This window comes from Pezoporus occidentalis, unplaced genomic scaffold, assembly GCF_034315485.1.
Source record: "Pezoporus occidentalis ecotype Australia unplaced genomic scaffold, CSIRO_AGI_Poc_V1 ctg94, whole genome shotgun sequence".
NCBI classification, from domain to species: domain Eukaryota; kingdom Metazoa; phylum Chordata; class Aves; order Psittaciformes; family Psittacidae; genus Pezoporus; species Pezoporus occidentalis.
Genome location: NW_026916304.1, coordinates 879,412 through 896,027, shown reverse-complemented (window position 1 = coordinate 896,027; position 16,616 = coordinate 879,412). Strand labels below are relative to the sequence as shown.

At 40.4% G+C, this 16,616-nt stretch overlaps 1 protein-coding gene across 2 annotated transcripts in view; it reads left to right on the top strand.

The window, feature by feature from the left end:
- The window catches only part of DPYD (dihydropyrimidine dehydrogenase), a 357,309-nt gene that overhangs the window by 116,204 nt on the left and 224,489 nt on the right, over positions 1 to 16,616 (top strand). For both annotated transcript variants that reach the window (XM_062606149.1, XM_062606148.1), the window contains exons 6-8: positions 6,130 to 6,326; positions 10,088 to 10,169; positions 13,399 to 13,486. In XM_062606149.1, coding sequence (XP_062462133.1) covers positions 6,130 to 6,326; positions 10,088 to 10,169; positions 13,399 to 13,486 — 367 coding nt within the window. The remainder of the gene's footprint in view (positions 1 to 6,129; positions 6,327 to 10,087; positions 10,170 to 13,398; positions 13,487 to 16,616) is intronic.

Here is a 16,616-nt window from a genome sequence, read left to right as displayed (position 1 = left end):
GGACTGTGCAATAGTTTGTCCCACAGGGGCTTATTTACTGCAAACTCCATTGTGCATAAAGCCAGTTTTAGACTTCTTCCCCCCATGGAATTCGGCTGAGCATCATACACTTGCCACGTTACGCGTGTGCGCGCTACTAAAAAGGCACAACTGCTAGCTGAGATGAAAGATAAAAACTGCACTAAACCAGGAATGTGGGTTTAAAATGGCAAATATATGGGTATGACGTGTGGCCCTTTGTGCTTCTGAACAATGACTGATCATCTGTTCACACTGCAGTGAAAATGCCTAATTGTAAGATACTGGTCTTGCATACGGTAGAGCGACACAAAAATGGCTCCTCACGCCTACTCACATCTTCCTTCTGCCCCTCCGTTGAGTTCCGTAAGTGTGGTCGGCTCATTCTTACGGTGAATTGTAATCCAGTCTGGAAAAAAAGGTGGATTTTTGACAATGAAACGTTCAAATGGGGGGGGGGGAATGAGGAAACGTCCGTTTGTATTTTTGATGTAGAATGTGTACACTGGGATGCAGTTACCACGGTAACTGTTGCATCTAGAGAATAACATGGAGTAAAAGCTCACTATTATAAATGATGAGTGTCAAGCACAGGTTACACCTGCTGCTGCACGGGTCAGGATTATATTAATGTCTTTATCTGTCTCCTTTGCCCAAGTACTTTAGAATCAGGGAACATCTCTGGGTTTGGAACACAAGTCCAGTGAAAATATACTGAGGTTGGAGTGACAATACATACAGGCATGAGCTGTATGATTGTCAGTCCCACAGAATACACTAAAATTACTGGTTATTCAGGTACAAGTTTGTAAGCTTGTAGTAAAAAGGAAGTGTGATCTATTACGTTGTCTGTTGTGGTATTAGCAATGAGCCCTCAAAATCTTCCATTCTTGGATAGACATCATGGAACTGAAAGGTTCTCTTGTGTTTCTAGTTAATCATTCTGAATAGTGTACCACAAGCTAAGCAGAAAAGGTATTAATTTAGTTGCTGCATGGTAGATTTAAATACTAGATCATTTAGTATTGGGACTCTTGTGCCAGCTACAGATCTGGTGATTTGTTTCTCTCTGGAGATGCATTCTAGCTGCTGTTGCAGCAGAAAAAAGTCAAAGAAGGAAACTTCATGTGTTTTTTTTCCTAAAAGATGCATTGTATGAGCTTGCCTGCTGCTAACCTGGAGGCATCTCAGCAGGTCTGGAAGGGTGGGCTGTGGTGAGGATTCCCTACTCAATGCTCAACCTCCCTTCTCCCCCAGCCCACAGTGTGCAAGGAAGCAACAGCTATGTCTTGTGTTCAGGGTGCCTCATTTGGTCACATATTGACAGCTCTGATCAGTCTTAACATGATTCTCGTGGAGCCTTCTGAAGTTCCATCCTCCTACAGTAACTCGGGATGAATCTGACTGAAGTTGTGAATGCTCCATCCCTGGCAGTGTTCAAGGCCAGGCTGGACAGAGCCTTGGGCGACATGGTCTAGTGTGAGGTGTCCCTGGACAACTTGCTGTTGGAACTGCTGGTGTTGGAACTGCATGATCTTAAGGTCTTTTCCAACCCAAACCATTCTGTGATTCTGTGACTTCTGATATCTCAGGCCAGTGCCGAGAGACTTGCTGCTATTTGGACAAGTTCCATAAACTCCACAATATGTTTTACAGGCATTAAGCATTCTTTGGTTTCTTTTTAAGGCATTTAGATTAATGTTGCTGTGTCCTTCCTAGTGGTGGGATTCATGACATGTTGAGGCATGGACTCAGCAGTGTCCTAGATCCATGGCTTTTCTTGGGACTGGAATAAATGCTAAAATACAGTTGTTATGTAGGTTTTCTGCCTTAAGTAGTCAACTGCCCCATATTAACGGAAACCAGCCTACAGGATAAATATCCATGGAAACCAGTGGGGGAGTGTGAAACTAATACAATTGGTTCCTAAATGTTACTGATTTCATTGCCTGTATTTTTCTTTCTGTGCATGAGTGAAATTGGTAATAATTCAGAATACACCAATATGTTTCCTGCTAAAATAAACACCAGCTAGACGCTGGTATTTATCTATTAAACAGCTATGTCAATAGCTGTTTGGTATCTCATCATATTAGTGAAGGATATTTAATGGCAAACCTGACTAATAAACTCCTTTCTATAGAGTTTAAGCATGGAAACAAGCATTGAATTCTGCACATAGGTGGAGAAGGGTATCCACAGCATTCCGATGAAAAATTCCGATTGGAAAACTCCAAAGTGCCTGAAACGAGTTACTTTATTCTAATTTCTATAAAAAATTGGAATCATGGTTGTGAGTAACCTGCTCTAATGGTTTTAAATGGCTTAGATTCATTTAAACCATGCTTACTATGCCATAAAATGATTGTCATCACGTTAGCAGAATGCATTTCTCTGAGTCACCTGCCACTCTGCCAAATGTCACCTCTTGTCATCAAAACATGCTAATACTAAAGAATGAGGATTTTATTCCATGAGGAGAACAATAAGCTTTTCCCTATCTGCATCCTGAAAAACAGCTACAAGGAGTTGGCTGAAACTTTTCAGGAAAATGGAACTTTTATCAGATGCTCAGCAATTGAAATCACTGGAGTTTGCTTGAGTGGGAACTACTGTGTTTGCATACAGTGCCTGCAGTTCTGCTCTTTGTGAAGTACACCACATGTTTTGGAACAAGAACAAGCTCACTGCAGTGAAAGGATGTTTAAATGATAAGGGAGAAGAGAACAAGCCCCCAGATTTCACACTGGAGGGGGAACATTGAGCAAGTGCATTCACACCTTTACATGTTGAAGTAATGCAAGTAAGGAAACTGTAATATGTTATAAACGTCTAAATCAAGAGAGGATTTATTTCAGTTGTTGGAACATGAGTAGAAAAGAGTGGCTGGTTTGATTTGGTCAAATTGTGTCTTGCTTGAGGACGGAGTCTCCATAGCCTTGTTTTGAAAAGTGGTCTATTGACCCTAGTGACATGAAGCTTAAGAAGTGGATGGAATCCGTGTGGGTTTGGTTTGAAGAGGCCCTAGATGATGAAATAATGATGATTGCACAGTATTTGATAGTTAAAGAATAAATGCCAGTGCTATTAATGTCTAGTAATAATCTAACTAATCTCTATTGTTTGTGTATGAGTGAGCCAGAAGGAAAGGCAGACATGGGGACAGTGGCTTAGTCTTTCCACTGAAAGATTCAGCTTTAAAATCCATTATTTGGTCCCATTTTCCTGAATGGGTTAAATTGGGTTAAATATGGGTTAAATAACCAGAATTGGTTAAAAAACTCTGCCAAAGAAAATAAAACCTTCACCCGAAGAAAAAGGAAATCCTCTTTTTGAAGGGAAGATGGACAAGGACAGCAGTAGTACTAAACTGTACTTGCATCTGGACCACGTTCTGAGCAGGTTAAAACTGGAGATGAAGTTGGAGTGCCATGAGGGTGGTCAGGAGCTGGAGCCCATCCTGTATGAAGACAGGTTGAGAACATCAGGGACTGGAGCGATAGGACAAGGGGTGATGGGTTCAGACTGAAACAGGGGCAGTTCAGGTTAGATCTAAGGCAGAAGCTCTTCCCTGTGAGGGTGCTGAGGCGCTGGCACAGGGTGCCCAGAGAAGCTGTGGCTGCCCCATCCCTGGCAGTGTTCAAGGCCAGGCTGGACACAGGGGCTTGGAGCAACCTGCTCTAGTGGAAGGTGTCCCTGCCTGTGGCAGGGGTTGGAACTGGATGAGCTTTAAGGTCCTTTCCAACGCAGACTAGTCTGGGATTCTATCACAGTTGTGTGCGATGTGGCATTGAACACTTGCTTGCAAGGCAGGTCATCTCTGCACACCAAAGGATTTGTCCAGAAGAGTTCAGTGATATTTAATTGGGTGATTTACAGCGTAGGGAAACTTCACCATCAAGTGAGTGAAAATCGTTTGAGATGCATTGGAGCAGTTTGCTATTTTCACACAGTTCCCCTGCCAACCTTAATATGCAAAACTGCCACTGAATTCCAGATGGCAAGATATGCAGCATGGCCAGCTTGTGCAGCAAGAAAGGCAGTTTCACCCTCTTTGCAAACAGGCAGAATTGAAGTTGACCATTCAGCCTGAACTACTAGGATTTCCTGCATGAGTGCTTGGTTTCTGAAACTTAATGCCACACTGTGCTAGTGTGGCACTTTAGTATCACAATTTCTGGATGGGTATAACTATTCAGTAATAAATATAATCATAATTATGTTATCAATAAATTAATAATGCATTTATTAAGTATATGCACATTCACAGTGTTCAATATACCCATTAAATACACAAGTTATAATTGGTATCGCTAAGTAGCCTTCTAAAACAGCTGCCGGAGACTTCAGTGGAAGCTTGGTTTCATTCAAGCCCTTTCCGGGTGGATGTAACAAAGCAGAGATTTGAGCATAACCCTGGCGCATTTTGGTTATCACAGTCTCGCTTCACAGCACAACATCAGCTTTCCAGCCTGTGAAATCTATTAATAACCACATTAAACCTTCCCATATTGTGTCATTGTCAGGTTGAAATGGTTCTTTTTAAAGAACAATTATCTGTCTCCTGCTCCTTGCAGTCGGTTAAAATGCTGTGTCAGTTTACAAAGACTGGAGGAATTTGACACAGGAATTTGAGGAGGGGAAGGAACTCATAATTGCTTTACCTGGCATGAGTGCTCAAGTGTGCATGGAGAAAATGAGCATTGATTCCAAATAGAAATGGAAAATCCTCTTCATGAGTGGGATTTCCAAAGTTCAATGTGAAAAACCTTTTCCTTCTTGAGTTCTAAGGACAGTAAAAGCTGTCAGTAAACTTGCACAATAACTTCAACAGCATGTTTATTAAGGCAACAGATGATGGGTATTTTAGAGGACCAGTTGGTACTTATGGAATGCAGTCCTGCATCGAAGTAGATGGGAACAAGGTTGATTTTTGAGGTGCAGCTTTGAAGCGTTTGTGATATGACTGAGAATCCCAGTGCAGTGAACTCTTGCATCCTTTTGGTATATTGTGCTTCTGCCACAGAATATGTTTTTCCATGCTCCTAATCTTTAGTAGCTTGCAAAGGGCTGTGAATCTATTCTTTTTCCTTTTGTAGGTTATTCAAGACAGACTCCATTCCTTCCTCTACAATGTGTGTAAATGCAGAGCACAGGGAAGTGTAGCTCAGTGAATGTAGGACATTTCTGCCCTAGCCTCCTACCTGTATGGCTGATCAAAGAACTGATTAAACCCAAATCTGATGTAACTCATGTGCCATTACAGCTAGGTTAGGAGCCCATTGTGCTGGGTTCTGTATAAATAGGTTACAGTGATAAGAGACCATCCCAAAGTACTTTTAATTGTCAAGACAGAATGGAGCAGATCATCACCATTTTACAGGAGAGGAATCGAGGCGGTTCAGGGGAAAGCAGTCTAACTTTCATTCGAGCTTTTGGACACCTGATTAAGAAGTGGAGAACATCTGACATAGGTCAGCAACTCACATGAAATAAGTCGTATCAAAACAATCCAAGAGGAGGCATCTAAAGCATGGGTTACCTTTGAAAAGACTGCACTGAAGACTAGGGGCAGTTCCTAAAAGCATTTCAAAACCACCTAAGGTTGGTTATTACCACCTCTGAAAAGTCAAGCCATAGGTGATTCATCCAGGGTCACACAAGATGTCTCTTGAAGAAGCAAGATTGTCACTGGCATGACGTTACCTGCAGAAATACTTTTCTGGTGGTAAGAATAATCTGAACATTGTTTGGAAGGAAATTTTTGGTGTTGCAGAGGTTCTCTGCCATCTGCCTGGCTGTGTTGTTATTGTGTTACTGCTAGTAACACAACCGTCTTCCCTGTAAGGTTCTTCCCAGAAGGTTCCATCTTCTCTGTAAAACTCACGGTAGTGAAAGATCATTTTTGAGACAAAAAGGACTAAACCCTGCAACTCCAGTATCTCTCACAAATGCACACACATCATGTCATTTGGGAATTCCTATCGCATTCTGAAGCAATCTGCACTGATAAATCAAGGTGACAGCACAAGTAGAAGCTTCCATCACGTCACTCATAAGAAAGTTTAAGGAGGGAATGTAAAGTGTGTAATCTGTTGTATTGCTTTTCAGGTGTTCAAAGCTATGAATATACCTCAGATCAGAAACCCATCCTTACCTCCTCTAGAAGATATGCCTGAAGCCTATCACGTGAAGATAGCTCTTCTTGGTGCAGGACCTGCAAGTTTAAGTTGTGCTTCCTTTTTGGCTCGATTGGGCTATTCAAACCTCACCATATTTGAAAAGCATGACTACGTTGGTGGCTTAAGGTAAAAAACAATGACAGCAAAGCACTGATTCCAATGATTGTAGAAAGCATAACAAAAACTATGGAGCAAACATAGTTTATACACAATCCTTTACCAAGGAAGAGAGTATAAAAATTCATTAATTTAAAGAATTCGTCTTTCAGGTTAAACCAGTTACAGTTACAAGGGAGCTTTAACTCTAAATCTGGTGGCTACCTCCTGTGTTCTCTTCATATGACCTCTCAAATTCCAGGGGGGAATTGTTGTCATCAAATTAACACTTGAGAAATTGATGTCAGGAACCATTTTCCCCTTACCCAGAAATGTTAAAACAAGATTATTATAATCATGGAATGGGCAGGGTTGGAAAGAACCTGAAGATCGTCTACTGCCTGATGAAGTACTTGCAGCCCTACATAGCAAAAGAATTGGTAGTTGTTTAAAATGTTTTATACTGATACTAATTTCATGGAGAAACTTTTAAATGTAGAATGTTTTAATGAATTACCTTTGTGCAAATAAAGGTGACAGTGAATAAACCTGTCCCATGTGCTTGGGCTTGCAGCTTTAACAAACCATAGCATAAGAGAAAAGACCTCCTACAATTCACAACCTTCATCAAATTGCAGATATACAATGGAAGGCACCATTGCAGGTTTCCTATATGGTCACCACTTGGCTGATATCTCTATAGTGTTATGCCCTCTCTACTTGTAGGTGAATTTCTATCACCATAGCAATGCTGAGATCATGTCTTCTAAGTTTCTTGGATAAGATAATGTATTTTAGAAGCTAACTAGTGGATACCAGGCCATTCAAAATCAAATCTGTTATGTTGAAGATATACTCACACTAAAACGTTTATGAAGAAAGAGATAAACAGAGAGAAGGGTAACACGCTCGCGTTTCTCTTTGCAGCATCACTGGAATCAATAGAGTTGACACCGTTAATGAATTTGATCCATAATGTCATAATGTCAAATACTTACTCAGTGCTCTGGGAGATAGAGAATCAATGCTGGAGAAGTTGAACTGATTACTTGCATTTTTCCCAGTGAGGTTCAGAAGTATTCCACCCAATTATCAAGGTGTTTATATATAACTGTGGAGCTGGTTGCCATAGAGGATTGCAAATGTAGTATATGAAATACCAGCTCACCTGCTGAGTAACATATGCTTTCATAAATACCAGATTTCTAATCAGTTTTTAGTAGGAAATAATGACATGTTTCTAACAATGAAGCTTTACTTGGTGACAGGTTAGACTCGGGTTGGGCTTGGCAGTATAATGCGGTACTTTCTGCAGTTGCTTACAGTACAATCCTTCAGTTGCTTCCTGTGTGCTTGCCTGTTTGAAACAATGTGGTTTTAAGTTGCATCCGTTCTTCGTGTTTTAAGTTGAATTTAAAGTAAAACTCAGTCTGTTCTGCTGCAGAAAGCCTTACACTATGTTTTGCCTGTTCTGTTACTGTCCTTAGTGGTCAAGCAGTGCAGTTTAAAAGGGATTTCTTTTGAGTCTTCAGGAGCATATAGCAGTCAAGGTCAGCTTTTCCTTCCAGTCATTGGAGAAAGTTTCACATCTGGTTTAAGAGCATCAGTTCATTTTGTTCTTATTTTAATCTTGGATCAGAAGGGAGGTTAGCCTGTGGCACCAGTCATTGATTATTGCATTTTTAAGTCTTTGCAGCCCAGCTTTTGACAAATTTAGGTTATTGATGAGTGCATTTTCAAGGCTTCAGAAACTGTTGCAGCTGGCTGACAAGCCCAAATTAATGTTGGCTTTGGAATCAGCTGCTTTTTTAAAGTGCATTTTAACTAGGATGTTCTTTCACATCCGTGCTCCATCATAGCTAACTGCAGTAATGTTGTGACAATAGAAAGGTGTTAGGGATTGCAGCTCTGTGGTGTGATACATAAGTGTAGTTTAAGCCTGTGGTTGTCTGACCATGTCTGAATTCTTCACATTGGTTTGCCTATATTTCACCAGTAGTGTGAAATTTATGCTTTATAGTAGAGAGTAGGCATGAGCAGATCATGCTCTTGCTTAGAAACCGAACAAGCTTCAGTGCTTGTGCTCCTGACTATGCTGGTGCTTTACAACATACATTCCTTTCATCCCTTAAGCAAAGGTACCACCTTAGAAACATCAGGCACCTTTAACTTGGATCAGATGTGTAGAAGAGGTGAATCTGTGACGTGCTGGTCCCATCCACTGCATCCCTTCTGCACTTCTGCCCCATTTCTTTCCCCCGCTCCATCTCTCTATTGCAGAGTCGGAGCCTGTCTTTGGCTGCTGAACGAAGTTGTATCAGAATAATTGATGTATCAGAAGTATTGATCAGCATGATGGCTTCCATAAAATGCTTATTGTCATAAATGTGCATGCATGTGTCCCCACAGAACTGTGTGTTTGCATAAGAACATGTATGTACGTATACGTGGGTATATTCCACAGCACAAAACTGTAAGTAAATGTTTAATAAGAGCAAGGAATAATTTACAGGTTCTGGTGGTGACATAAAGCAGCCAGTGGTGTTCTGGGAGCATGACAGGCCTTCAACAGATATATAGGTGACTTAGAAAATAGGACTTTCCTTTCTTTATTAGATTTCTTTATTAGATTTCTTTATCGAATCTCTGTTGCAGAATCATCTTGATACATTAGTTTGTGCCTCAGATGCATTTTTACTTAGAATGACCTATGAAAGTTGTATTGTCATGACATGTTCATTATGTATTATCTGATATATAGCACACTTTTCATTGCACACTGGTCAGGAAAGGCGAAAAAAGGGCAGTATTAGAAATTAGAAGGAGGACCACCACTTTCTTATCAATGTAAATAAAGTTGATGCGACTTGAAATAAAGAAAATCCTTGTGGCCCATCAAAGTTAGATGTTAAAGATGGTGTGGTCACTACCAATATGTACAACAAAGCCACAGTGCATCTCTGGTGCCAGTGCTTTCTTATGGAAATGATAGCTCCATTAATTTGAAAACATATTAGACAGAAGCTTTAGGAATATCTGGGGAGAGATTCACTTTTCTGCATATGCAGGGTTTTGATCTTCATTGAACAAAAGTATCTAAACAAGAACTTCACTCTGATTACTGTGATTTATGTGGTTTATGGCAGGGCCTTTGAACTGGTATAAGTAGATGTCATTTCATTGGAGATAAAGATTTGTACCAGTATATATGAACTGAGATTTTATGCTGGCGCTGCAGTTTGTCCATACAGGAGATGTGTGATTCTGGGAACTTGAAGGTGTCATTCCAAATCTTCCCCAGGAGGAAAAAATACCAGATAATAAACATCAAGTCAAAAAGCAGACTTGAGGCCAAGAGCTGGTAGAAAATGAATTACTTTGTCCATACTAATAGCTTAATGAATCATTGCTAGGAGATCGCTTTGCTTTTAGTAGCCATGAGACCTGTTCTTCAGTGGGTGTCTTCTGTTTGTTTAGTGTTACGTATTCCTGGCGAGCAAAAGAAATGGAGCTGAAGCTCTTTTGCACTCAAGCTCAACATATGTTAAACAGTTACCTGCATGTGTGGGCCGGATTGGCCTCAAGGTACTTCTGGCCTGTATTTTTAGCATTGGGTGAATAATGCTGTTGTGTCACTCTAATAACTTAAAAAAACCAAGCTTCAGCACATTTCCATTCACATATGTCAGAATTAACTAAGGTGTGCTATAAGAATTGAAGTTGTAACAAATAAATCCTTTCTCCCTCATAGCTGGAAGTATTTCAGAAGCATTCATTTCTCTTTGTTTTAGTACGTCTGAAATCCCCCAGTTCCGCCTGCCGTACGATGTGGTGAATTTTGAAGCTGAGCTTATGAAGGATCTTGGAGTGAAGGTAATGAAAAATACACCCTGCCTATGTATAGCTCAGAGAGAAAAAAAGAACAAGAACCCTGCCAAAGATTAACAGCAAAATGTCATGCACATTAGTAAAGAACGATTAAAAGCTATGCCAGACAGAGGCAGGAAGATGCTTCCTCTTGCTCAGGGCATTTGTCTGTCTCCTGTCTGAATGCCACTAGTTTGGAAAAGGGCAATCAATAGTTCTCATCTGGCATGCCGGCATGTGATTAATTGTCTGTAAGAAACAAATTCCTAAATTGCTTTAGGGGTTCAGGGTAGCCACTGGAATGATTTGATTTTTTTTTTTATAATCGAGTTTTTTTCCATGCAAGTTTGGCATCACTTAAAACATTCTTAGTCCAGACTTCTCCTTTTGTTCCCTCTCCCTGGTTTGGGGATTTTTTTCCTTACTAGTTTAGCACACGGTCTTGCATCCAAGTGAATCTTACAATAAAATGCATAAAATTAAAGTGTTAATGTGTAAAAAAAACCCCAGTCATTCAACTTGTTGGAAAGTAATAGTTATGCATTATTCTGTTAAATAAATGTCTGTTGTTTCTAGATAGTGGGAACACTGCTTTATTGTTAATTTAGAGCTGGAGCTGAAGATTTAGATTGTATTTACAACTGCTGCTCATTTTAATAGAAGTCACAAATAATGCATCACTGGATCAAATCTTAGAGTATTGGGAAAGATAATGTATTTTTAACATGATACTAAAGCATACAGTGAAACAAGAAGTTCTTCCAGGAATCCTTCACGTTGGTTCATATTGTGACTTGTCACAAGAGTCGTGTGAGAACCTCATCTGCCCAGGTTTCATAAACATGCGGGGAAGATGTAAGATAAAGCTTTAAATGCTTTATGTCTGTTTTTCTATTCTAAAGATCCCTTTGTACCCCTTTAGAAGACTGACACAATGGAGGTTGAGGTGGGGATGGGGCTAAAACCAGAGCACTGAGACATTTTTAGATCAAATTGCTGGGCAGAAGCTCTCCAAAATCCAGTTTCCCAGGGCTCTCTGCTATGGAAAGGTCTCTAGCATGGACTGATGGAGCCACCACATCAACTTGACCTGCAAGTCCTCTGCAGGTTTGAAGTGCAGCAGAGAATCTCAGTGTAAATTTGCTTCCAAGCTTTGTCACTGGTTTGCAGTTGACCCTTTGGCAAGCTGGTTAGCAAAGTACCTCAGCTTTAGATACTTCACATATAAGCTCAGAATATTTCCTAGTGTTTACTTAAAGCATTTCAAATCTGTGCTGGAAAGTGCTGTATTGGGTAAACGCTCAGTAGTGCTGTTTATTCAAGTAATTCTGCTGAAATTAGTAAGAATTAGTCAGCTGAATAAGGATTACGGAGCTGGGCCCTGGGAGTATTATGAATCCCCACATAAAATAGTATTGCCATTTAAATTCCTTCATTAGGTTTTCATACCGTATGTCTACAATAGGATAAAAAACCGGAATGACAATTTATGGGATGTATTGTGTTGCCAGTGAGGATGTAGTCTGTGGTCCTGAAAGGATTACAACTCAACAGCTTTTACACTCTGATAAAATCTGTAATACTAAATATATATACTAAATCTCCAAAGACCAAAACCATGATGGGTGGTTTAGGTTTTGTAGCCTGTATTTTATATTTTTCTTATTTTATCACTGATAGGAAAAGTATATTAAATGGAACATAGATTCAATAACAAGAAATACAATGACATGAAGACTAAAGCGCTATCCGTTGCTAAGATCACAACACATAGTGCTTGCACAATAGAGCATGGCATTTTGTAAAGTGAATACCCAGGCTATAGAACAAAAACCTGGGGGAAAACATTCAAGTTCAGCAAGTGTAAGTACAGAGCTAAAACCACACGTACCCATGTCAAGAAGTACAAAATACCAGAAGAGGAATCTCACGCACTCTGTGCACTCAAAAGCCTTGGAGTTAGGAGAGCTGAGCGAAAGGTGTGTGTATCTTCAATTGCACAACCTTTACACAAGAGGCTGCTGGAGTTGGTTTGCTGAACACACAGCAAACACTGTTCCCCGTCTCTTGCAACTATAGTTGCTCAACCTCTGCAATGGCTGCTCAAAGCAGGGTTGCTGGTGGAATATCACTGTGCAAGTCTATCGGCTTTTGCTTCTGGAAGCAAACAGTAATTGAACTGCAACAAGTATGGATAATAGGCACATTTTTATTACTGTGACATCCTTTTCAATAAATAAACACCAGTTGCCACACTCTGGGCATTGCTGATTGTCTGAATTAGGATGATCAAGTGCAAGTTTCTATCAAAACTCATCTCATTTTCACTTTTGAATTTGGAAAACCTGTGTTAGTTTACCATACAGAACAGTCTGCTGCAAGTACAAGCAAGTAGGATGTTCCTCCCACTTCCTGCCTTCTCCAGCCCAGTCTTCTTCAGGCAGGTTTTCTGAATCCACAACCCCGCCATTGGCTTCACTGAGAGTTTTTGGCATGAAGGTTTTCTAGCTAGTGTTCTCAGTGCAAAGTCCTGGCTGTGAGCTTTGAGAGTGCAGCACAAATCAATACCTCCTTCCTTTGGGAATGGCATTGTATTCTGCGCAATTGGAGGCCTACCAAGTGCCTGGTGCTGTGCGGGAAAACATTGCTTGGTTTTCTGTTCACAGCCCCTGTTAATACAGAACAGTGTCATGTCTTTTCTGTATTTCACTGTAAGAGGCTCATACTTGCACTCCTGTTCCTGCAATAAACTTAACTGTTTGGTTTTTGGTTGGTGTGATTTGTTTAGTGTATGTTCCCTAAAGGATGTTCTTCTTCCCGATCATGTTTCTTAAATTCATTATTTTCACATGGGAATACAGCCTTTTGGAGTCAGCACTGAGTACAGTGGTTTACTCACGGTAGAAAAGTGCCGTTTACAGCTTCACTTCAGTAGTGTGTTCCAGAAACAGGCTCTATTCATTGGTTTAGCTTGCTTTAACTCTTGTAGCTCACAGCAGAAACCAAGCTAGCCTGTGGTGGCCCCCATCTGAGGATCATCTGAGGGTACCTTTACCCATATCTAGTTTGGGCCACTTGGCTTAAGTCAGAGCCAATCTGGCTTTTTAAGCCTGACGCTGGGGAGGAGGGGGGTGTGTGTGAAATGAGTTAGTTGTGTTCATTAGAAGATGTCTGTATGCAAGACACAATAGCAATTGTTTTCACATGAAAAACAAGTAATCTCTAATTCTTTCAGATCGTTTTTGGTAAAGGCCTTTCAATGGATGGAATGACACTCCAGACCTTGAAAGAAGATGGCTACAAAGCAGTATTTATTGGAATAGGTAAGAAGAGCTCAGTGTCCTGTGTTTTGTCATCTTGTTAAAATGTTCCCATTTGTGTGATAGATTTGAAAGGAAGCTGAGGCTGAATGGGCTGATTTCTTGGTGGTTTAAATAATTAACAAAGGGATGAGCTAAAAACTTACTCATAATTAATTGCCACATTGGCCTGGGGTGATACATAATTTTTGCCAGCCGTTTACTATACTCGCATAATTAGTCTGTATGTAAGCCAGTGGAAAGCCATTCTTTTTTTCTTTCCTCCATATAGAGCATGTAACATCCTTCAGATAGGCTGTAGCAAAATATAGATATGAGATGGGTTAGCAAAATAAGCTGGCTTTGATACTAAAACTGGCATCATAGGTCTGTCTCCTCTCATATGCTAAAGAAGGCCTACACTTGCTGCTATCTGAACCACTTTTTAATGTTAGATTAGAACTGTTATCCATTTACAAGCCTTTTGAAGTACAGCTGGACCCATCTCTACCATATGATAGGCACGTTGAGCAGGAATGGTCTACAGTTGGTATGAGGCTTAATGCTCTTTATTGATCTAGACGTTGCCTAAGTGAACATAATAGGAAACAAGTTGTGCAACTGTTCCTCCTTCCTATTATTGATTACAGAGATGTAATTCTTAGTACAGTGACAACTGTTGTTTACCATCTGGTTATGCAGTATAATAAGCTTTGCAGGTCTATTCTGTCATGTGATTACAGTACAGTGTGTCGGGATTTATCTCATTCTGAATCCTCACATTGTTAGAGACCTTCCATGTATAAGAATTCTGATGTGTCATGTTTTAATGTAATTGTATACACGGCAACGGTCCAGCTTTGCTTCTTTATTGTTTTCATCTGTGTCTTTCAAGCTGCTTTGTGAAATCTCACCAGTCAGGGATTAATTCATAACTAAACATTTGCTTTTGGAGAGTCTAATGATTAGGAAACAATTGTCAGTCACGTTTGGAATATCAGCATGATTTCTGACTCAGAAGTGCGATAGAACAGTTCAGTTAAAGGTTAGCAAAAGCAGCCATTGACTACTACACAGATGATTGGAGTGTTCGGCTTATATACATGGGTTTATCTATGTATATTAACATTACAGATGTATATATGTATGTAATTACATACATAATTTTCTGACCTTCAAGTTACCCTAATGTAAAATATTTGTGGTTGGAATATAGACAGCATTGTTCCATACAGGTGCTAGGTAAAGAGACGGTGACACAGCCAGGATTTTAATAACCAAGAGAAGGTATCTGAAGCATAATGCTCCTGTAAACCATGTGTTCACTGATTGTGTTAGGAAACAGAGGGTATAAATGCTAATGAGGGATTATGTGTTCCTACAAAGTTTTGTTATTGGAAGCTACATTGCATGTATGATGAAGTTGGTCCCTCTCTTTACCCCAGGTCTACCTGTCATCTTGTACACAACTGTGACACTAGTCAGTAATGTGGCCTTACATGTTGGTAGTGAAAGATGGACAAACCAAGGGAGTCACAGATTTCTAGAGTTAGCTACATGAATGCAATAGGACATTTATAAACTCTCTGTAACAGCAGGCTTCCCTGAATGAGTCTGTACTGTATTTCTTTGTGTTCCTTGCCAGCTAAACAAAGGTACCTAGTGAAATGTCACATTTAAACATTACCCTGAACCATAGGAGTAAAACAGTTAAGAATCACTGCTTATGTAAGGTAGATTTTTTTGTTTAAAGGTTGTCGTAATTTGCTTCTGAATGACTCTGTATCTTAACGGAAAATAAACCTGGAAATTCGCAATTTTGGATGCTGGAGAGGGACTGTTCATCAGGGACTGCAGCGATAGGACAAGGGGTGATGGGTTCAGACTGAAACAGGGGAAGTTCAGGTTAGATCTAAGGCAGAAGCTCTTCCCTGTGAGGGTGCTGAGGCGCTGGCACAGGGTGCCCAAAGAAGCTGTGGCTGCCCCATCCCTGGCAGTGTTCAAGGCCAGGTTGGACACAGGGGCTTGGAGCAACCTGCTCTAGTGTGAGGTGTCCCTGTATGGATAACGTTGTAGAGACTGCTATGGCATTTGGGGTTACAAAGATGTATGCTGTTCTAGCAAAGACCTGAGGAAAAGCTTTCATAGTCACCTGGATAAGCTGTAATTAACAAGATCAATCTGGGCAATGGCATACTGGAAGCCAGCTCTGCCCTCTGACAGTGGAATCTCAGAGAAATGGTAGGTGAATTTCAGCCACAGGATTGCCTGTTACCCTGTTTGCTTTTTGTAGTTTTTTCCTTCAGTCTCCTGGTTGTTTACCTTATCTGAACTGTGTTTAATTCAGCTAGTTCTTAACACTGTACCTCTGTTTATTCCTAAAGGACCAACGTGTGAATTGCCTCGTGTGTGTCCATCATTTACCCTCATGTCCTCTCAGTTTCCTCTCTGCAAAGATGTGTATTTTGCAATATCTGGCAGCAAACATATCATGTGTTTTGCATACAGGGACCTAAGCAAGAGACCATTTTTCTCCAGCAGTCCTGATTTCAGATCACAGCTACCAGTATTAAAGGGTAGTCCATGAATCTCAGTTTCCTCCCTCAGAAGGAGTGATAGACAATAGCACACAAGAGAATGCTATCGGTTTTAATTCTGTTTTCATTGTCATTTAGTTTGTTGCAGTTCTACACATAGTCTGATGTCAACGGGTGATTATAAATGCTGATAAAAGATTAGAGATGTAGAATGAGAATCCTTTACATCTTCATTTAGCAATTCCATTGATCTTCCAGTTGCAAATCTTTGGGGTTTCATCTGTTACTCACACAAAATACTAAATCAGGATTCAATCTCCCAGCCAAGCTTTTAAAACTAACCCCAAAAATGAGGCAGAGAAGAAGAAAACCTTGTCCAGATTTGCGAGCTGACACTTGATACTGGATGAGTCTCGTGTGACGCGTTCAGCAGACTCTACCTTGAATCAGCTGCGCTTCTTGATCCGAAACATTTGCGAGGGGTTTGTGACCAGGCTGACAAAGCAGTGTGAAAAGTTTGCTATTTAAAACCAAAAGAAGCCTTGCATCAGTTGCTGCCTTCTGGAAAAAAACACAGAGGCTCGGGGCAGCAGAGAACCATCATGCTGAGAGCAAGA